This window comes from Egretta garzetta, unplaced genomic scaffold, assembly GCF_000687185.1.
Source record: "Egretta garzetta isolate BGI_Z169 unplaced genomic scaffold, ASM68718v1 scaffold123, whole genome shotgun sequence".
Lineage (NCBI taxonomy): Eukaryota > Metazoa > Chordata > Aves > Pelecaniformes > Ardeidae > Egretta > Egretta garzetta.
In genome coordinates, this window is record NW_009259182.1 from 589218 (window position 1) to 596752 (window position 7535).

At 40.5% G+C, this 7535-nt stretch overlaps 1 protein-coding gene across 2 annotated transcripts in view; it reads right to left on the reverse strand.

The window, feature by feature from the left end:
* SRBD1 (S1 RNA binding domain 1) overlaps positions 1-7535 on the reverse strand; it is a 132854-nt gene that overhangs the window by 48717 nt on the left and 76602 nt on the right. For both annotated transcript variants that reach the window (XM_035891267.1, XM_009635668.2), the window contains exon 16: positions 4453-4535. In XM_035891267.1, the coding sequence (XP_035747160.1) occupies positions 4453-4535 (83 nt within the window). The remainder of the gene's footprint in view (positions 1-4452; positions 4536-7535) is intronic.

Here is a 7535-nt window from a genome sequence, read left to right on the forward strand (position 1 = left end):
TCCCTAGAGCTTACTGTTTTTTTAGCATCCAGGGATTTTGCACATTAAATGAACAGCAGAAGACCAACCAAACTTAACATAGCCCCTTAGCATTATTTCTCCTTTCTTTGCTTTATTATGGATTCAGGTTTTCACTCCGTAAAAGTTTATTAATTCAATTCGCCTTTTACTTGAGTCTATCTGTCTGATGGGGACTGGTGGACAGGGAATTTACGCTACTGCTGTTTTATTCTATGAAAAGTTGCATTTCTATTTGAGAGGAAGGATTTTTTTTCTTCTTTTTGACTATTTATTCATTTTCTTTTCGCTGGAATTCAATTTCCTAACTACAATCTTTGTGAAGTAGCTTTGTTCTCAGCTCTTATCTACATCTTCCAAGATCATTACAACTGCAGTGGTAATTCATCAGACAAAATTCAGTTTGCAGCATAATAAAGTCTTGAGCCACTAACTGCTTCTTTCCTGATAGGAATTTAGCTTTGAACAGGCATGGGGAGGTGGCAAGGCAAACATATTCCCTATCAGGCAGAGTCTGGGCATCATCTTCATGTTCAACTACAGAAGAAATCATAGTAATATGGCCTGAAGGTGATAAATTAATTTTGGCTAGGTTTCTGTCTGGAAGGAAAGAACAATTTTCCTAATGAGATAAAGATGAAGGAAGACAAGGACCTTTAGGCAACTGGAATTTATTCTGAGAGAGGCCCTAATAAATCAGGTTGTGCTTCTCTTTGTTTAAGGAAATACCTGTTAGGAGATCTGGGGCCTGTTTATTTTTCTCTGACAAACCCAATTTTCTTGGTAGTGCACAAACTCACAATCATAACTTGAAATAAGAATAAAAGCAGGTGGTCAAGTACAAGTTTCAAATTTTGTCATCTAAAAGTACCCCAACCGATGGGATTCAATTTACAGAGATCTCCTGCTACCTGGAAACTCCTAGGTCCATACCCAAAATATCCATACCCAAATGAGCAGATTTGCTTGGAAAACTTGCACTAGAAAAACTAGAAAACACCAATGTTCTCACAAACAAGCGCGTGGAGTACCATGAGGCCCAGTGGGAGGGATCCGAAATCCCATGGAAGCGTCGACTACAGAAGATGCAGCCCCTTCACACAGTACACTGGGGGGGAGGGCGGGGGCACACACTCCCCAGACTTTGAGAAAGCTTGTATTGCGAGCAGCAGATTTACCACATCACCACTTCGCTTCCCTGTAGCGCTACTGTCATTGCTGAGAGCAGCAGCTCCTGCCCCGGGGGGTCACTCAGCTGAACACCCAATGTTCCTGCACCACAGCCCCATTGCAACAGCTACAGCCCTTCTCAGGCAGGTTCTGCTTCGCCAGTCTCTCATTGCGATCTCTCAGAAAAAAACTCCCAGAAGAGACAGAGAAATTAAAGTCTCTTGGCTATTGCCTTTCAAGTAGAGGTGTTTGGCTGTTCTGGCTGTCTTAAACTGATAGAGAGGCCACGTCCCACGTCAATCAAAACTCAGGCTGCTGTGAAAGCAGTAGCCCCAGCTGGACTCCTCCCTGCCAAGCCATGCATTGCTGCCCCTCCCTTATGCCAACCCAGGGCACCACATAGCCAGTACCAGCACCAGAAAAGGATTGGGGCACTTGGGCAGGAATAGCAGAGAAGGCAGGACCACTCCTTCAGGGAGCTTGCACTTTGATCAACACACAGCGAGCGTGCAACCATCCCCTGAGAAGCCACCATCCTGCTGGTGCTATACAGCTTCCACAGACATCGGCAGCAGCACGCAGCCTCAGCCTACCTCTGCCTGAAGAGGCAGAAGCCGAGTGCTGGATTAATCACTGTCTGTCCTTCAGGAGAAGAATGCCAAAACCTGGATTTGTCAGATTCCTAAGTATCAATTTCAGGGTGTTAAAGAAAGGAGAGGTCATACCTCAATGCTAGATTTATCGTTACAGTGGGCTAAGAAAGTAATTTTCTCTGTGAAAAGCCTGTTGCTTTTTTTATCTTGACTGCACATTGCATATTTCATCCCAGAAATTAATAAAAAGCTACAGCTAGCAATTAGGTTATAAAATAGAGTATAACAAAACTTTTCAGCTTGACTTGGATAATACAACACTCCGTACCTGATAAACTCTTTACCTGAGGGATTATATCTGGGACTCCTTGTACGACACAACAGCTTCTCCCATGCCAGCCCTCTAAGATGCCAGCGAGTGACTGTTCTCTCTGAAGGAAGACCAGTTGTGACAGCTTAATTCCTCTTCTCCTCCTTTCCCTTCTCCTCCCCTGCTATGAGAAAGTGCTCACGCCTAACGGGTGGCAGAGCTTCTGGCTTGGCTTTCAAGAGTGCAAATTTGCTTTCGATAACGCCACATAAAGCTCTAGAATCTCAGAAATTTCTCCATCTTTGAACAAGCACCTTATAGCTCCTCTGGTGATCATTAAGAATTCTGACAGGAGGTCTATCTCTGTAAGAGGATTTATCCAAACCATGATGACACTTAAAAGTGCAGACAGCCGGAGAAGAACAATTTTTGAGGTCTACCTTTACCAGGCTTTTAAGGAATTATCGCTCTGAAGCTTTTCATACAACCAATTTGGACATAATAAATAATGCAGCTGTGTGTTTACTTGTAAAAGTGGATCTAGTAGATCAAGAAGCTTCCTTGAAAGGGCCAGGAACATGGTACTTACCCTGCTCTGTTTCAGCGTAAAGTATATGACGCCAGCTTCAATCACTGAGGTAGTAGCGAACTGCTGCAATACGTTCATTGCAACATTCATTTGATAATACCATGCTCCCAAAACCATACAACCACCACCAGCTCCGTGCCTTTTTGCTTTAGATGTATGCTTGTACAACGTGCACATGGGCCATAGCAGATAGCATGCATCTAAATGAGTACCTTCTAGCCACAGCGATGCAAGTTAGAATATACTTATTAAGAATATTAATAGTAAATTAAAGTAAGAATATACTTATTAAGAATATATTAAGAATATACTTAGAATATAAGATACTTAGATAAATCACAGTATATTTCAAATAGTGAAATACTCCATTTTGGAATTGATTTTTTAAAATTTTGTTTTAGAAAAGCAACCAAATTCTCCTCAAAGTACTGACATAGCATTTCAAGATTATATTTTTTGTTAAATACTTTTTTCCTTACAGCAAGGACCGACAAAAATCTGTACCACTTTTTATTACTGTTATTGCTGTTACTGTTATAAATAAAAGCAGTGGGTCTCCGTAAGTAAGCAGATTGAAGCTCCTCTTTTTGCCAGATGACCACCCCTGATTTATAGCTGTCATCATTAAAACACATTTTTACTGAAATCTGGATATGTATGTTGAAGAAATCAACAGTATTTCAGCCCTTCAATCTAATTTTCCTCAAAACCCATAGTTCATACTGAAAGATTAGTTATATAAGTTAGTTTTAATGATAAATTTTGCAGTTAGCAAGCAATATGAGTACATTTCACAGTCTGTGACAATACAAGTAGGGCTTGCAAAAGCAGTACTGAGCACCACCTTAATCAACTAAAACGTTGACCTCAGTTCTTTAAAAAAACCAAAACAAAACAGGATATACACTTCTTGAAAATTTTTCATAGCACCTTTCTTTGTCACAACATGGTTAGCAGCGGCAGTAGAGGATTCTAGGCTGCTAATTACATTCTATCCCATTAACTCTGATGTGCTGATCTGAAAGCACAGATCCAGACAGTTCTGTGCTTTCTGTTCTGACTTCTGTTCCAGCCTTTCAAATTCACTCACATTCTATAGTTTCAAAAATAGAGAAAAGCACATGCTGAATTTTCTATTTTTTTTACTTCTCTATTTGGTGGGACGTAAGCACATGCATAAATGCTTTCCTGAATGGATGCCAATATGCTATAAAATGACAATAACTTATGTACCACTTCTCACTACCATTCACTTTGTAAAGACCCTTTGAAGGTAAAAGTTACTTCTCCAAAATAACCCACAAAAATGTATGAAAATAAGAATTGTCAAACATTTTCCAGTTCAGCTTTAGTAAACGAAAAATTTCAAAACAAGTGCTTTTACTACAAACTTCTAAGAAGGAATGCATGTAATAATACAAATTAATGGCTTCTAAATGGAGGATCAATATCTCATTGTATTTTACACAAAGAGCTAAAACCCCATTGCTGTAACAATACAAAAAAAGAGAAAGCTTTACAGATCAGGTTACCTGTCTGATTTGATGTTTTTAATAGACTATAAATCTGGCTAGAGCCATTTCAGTCTTAATCACAATCATTAAAAGTAGAGATTAAAAAGAGAGGCAGTCTATGACTATTTACTACCATTCTATCAACTCTACAAATATCTTTTAAAGGAGACTTAACTAGTTGACAATTATAAAGCAGCAGTTTGGTGTTGCTCTATAGCATGATAGATTACTTAGATTAAATGATACGTATTATCTTACCTGATACATGCCAACTCCTATGTGTTTGGGCTCAATTTTCACTAGCTCAGCTAATGGGTCTTGGACTCGTCTAGCTATGGAAACTGAAAAATAGAATTAGAAAACAACTATGGGTTTTATCTGAACAACAGAGTCATGTAATTGCTTTTGCTTTTTTTTTTTTTACCCCACAATCTTCTACATATTTAATCTCTCTTTTTCTCAATAATATAGCAGAATCCTTTTTCACTGTTAGACACAGGACATGAAATCTACATTAATCAAACTTTTTAATTAAATAATTCAAGCAAAGATCCAAGAAGATTTCAAACTGTATTCATGACATTAAAAAAGTTTTTTTCAGGCCACAGAGTTAACAAATAGAACTACGTACACTAAATTTTTCCCTTGTATCCACACACACATCTAACATTTAAAATTAAACTCTGAAATATCCTTTAACCTTAAATCACAGATATGTAGAAACAAATAAGCATTTAAAAAAAGAACGGAGTAACTGTTTACAAACTTATTTATCTAATATAGTATTTCCTAAATTATATATTATATACCTGTATACTTACATAACCACAAAATTCAGTGTTCACTTTGAAAATGGTTCTTGGACTTTACTAATCTAAACTGCACACCAAAACACATCAATTTGCAATCTGTCATCGTTATAACCACATTTAGGAAAAAAACAAAGCAATTTCCAACATTTCTGGTGCCATTAAGAGCACACTGGAATAACCTTTGGTCTTCTAAATCCAAATGTTGAACCAAGACTGCGTTTTTGAAGTCTACATTTATTGGTATATCCTTTACTTAAGTCTCAGAACAAAAACTTATTTGCAAAACAGCAATTTGTAAACTCTCAACCTTGGTCTAATTGTGTAGATACTAAGCTTCGTTCAGTGTTTGCAACTGTGCTCCCTCCCATATATACCAAACTAGAAGAGTTCTGCTCTTCTAGTATTACATTTAAAAACTTTTTCTCCTAATTAAATTAAGGACAGGCTGGCTGGCTTCGCAGCTTTTAGAACATGCGTTCTACCTAGTGAAATAAACACTGATGAAGAACAGGAGTGTCTGGAAGTACTGCAAAGGTCTTTCCAAAATAGGACCAAAAACCCCACCAAAACACTACACACAAAACCCACACCAACAAAACAAAACCAAACAAAAAAAAACCACCCCCCAAAATAACAAAAACCCCAAGGCTAGGCCTTGTTGCTAAGGCTGCTTTTCCTACCATGTGCACTTGTGCAAGAATGACAGAAATGGGGTGGGGGCACTGGGACTGAAGCAAGCTGTGATCCTTTATAAGCCATCTCCAGAAGCACCCCCACAGCTGGCATTAGTGATTCCAAGAAACAATTCCTGAAGTTTATTTTATATTTAAATTCATTTTTAAGACAATCAAGAGGGTGTCAGAGGAAGAACAGACATGAGTAAATGTCTACATGCACAGTGATTTGGTCAGAAATACATAATGTTTAAATAGGAAAACTGGAATTATCTATAGCAGTCATTAGCTGATTTTATACACACATGCATATGAAATCATGAGCATGATTATGATATACATATGAGAGGGACAGAGATTAAAAAAATATAAGCACCTTTACAGAATCACAGAATTGTTTAGGTTGGACAGACATCATCTTGCCAAACTCCCCTAATAAGGCGGTGTCAGCTAGAGCAGGTTCCCAGGATCGTGTCCAGTTAGGTCTCAACTGTCTCCATAGATGGAGACTCTACAAGCTGTCTGGGCAATCCATTCCAGTGTTCGACCACCCCTAAAGGAAATAAGTGTTTTCTTGTGTTCAGATGGAGTTTCCCGTGTTTCAACTCGTGAGAAGAGTCTGGCTCTCTCTTCTTCATTCCCTCCCATCAGGTGTTTGTACACATTCGTAAGATCACCCCAAGCCTCCTCTTTCTCCAGGCTGAATGGTCCCAGTTCTCTTGGTTTCTCCAAGGCAAGCAAACTTCCAGCTCCTCAAGGAGATAGTCAGAAGGACTCCCTGGGAAACGGTCCTCAGGGACAGGGGAACAGAACAGAGCTGGCAGATCTTTAAGGATGTGATCCACGGAGCGCAAGAGCTCTTGATCCCTAGGTGTAAGAAATCGGGCAAAGAAAGAAGAGACCAGCATGGCTGAGACAAGAGATGCTGGTCAAACTAAGGAGGAAGAGGGAACTGCACAGGCAGTGGAATCAGGGACAGGCATCCTGGGAAGAGTATAGGGACACTGCCCAGTTGTGTAGGAATGGGGTCAGGAAGGCCAAGGCGCGGCTGGAGCTAAACTCAGCTAGGGATGCAAAGAATAATAAGGGTTTCTACAGGTGTATCAGCCAGAAAAGGATGGTTAAAGAAAGCATACCCCCGCTGATAAGCGAGACCGGCAAGCTGGTAACAGCAGATGAGGAGAAGGCTGAGGTACTCAACAACTTTTTTGCCTTAGTCTTCACTGGCAACCTCTCTCCTCACACCTCCCGAGTTGATGGATGGCATGAGGGGGACCGGGAGGGCAAAACCCCTCCTGCTGTAGGAGTAGATTGGGTTTGTGACCTCCTGCGGAACCTGAATGCACATAAGTCCATGGGACCTGATGAGATGCATCCCAGAGTCCTGAGGGAATTGGCCGATGTAGTCGCCAAGCCCCTCTCCATGATATTTGAAAAGTCATGGCAGTCATGTGAAGTCCCTGGTGATTGGAAAAAGGGAAACATTGTACCCATTTTCAAAAAGGGTAGAAAGGAAGACCCTGGGAACTACCGACCTGTCAGCCTCACCTCTGTGCCTGGGAAGATCATGGAACAGATCCTCTTAGAAGCTATGCTAAGGCACATGGAGGCCAGGGAGGTAATTCGAGATAGCCAGCATGGCTTCACCAAGGGCAAGTCCTGCCTGACGAACCTAGTGGCTTTCTATGATGGAGTGACAGCATCAGTGGACAAGGGAAAACCAACAGACGTCATCTATCTGGACTTCTGCAAAGCCTTTGACACGGTCCCCCACAACATCCTTCTCTCTAAATTGGAGAGCTATGGATTTGATGGGTGGACTGTTCGGTGGATAAGGAACTGGCTGGATGGTCGC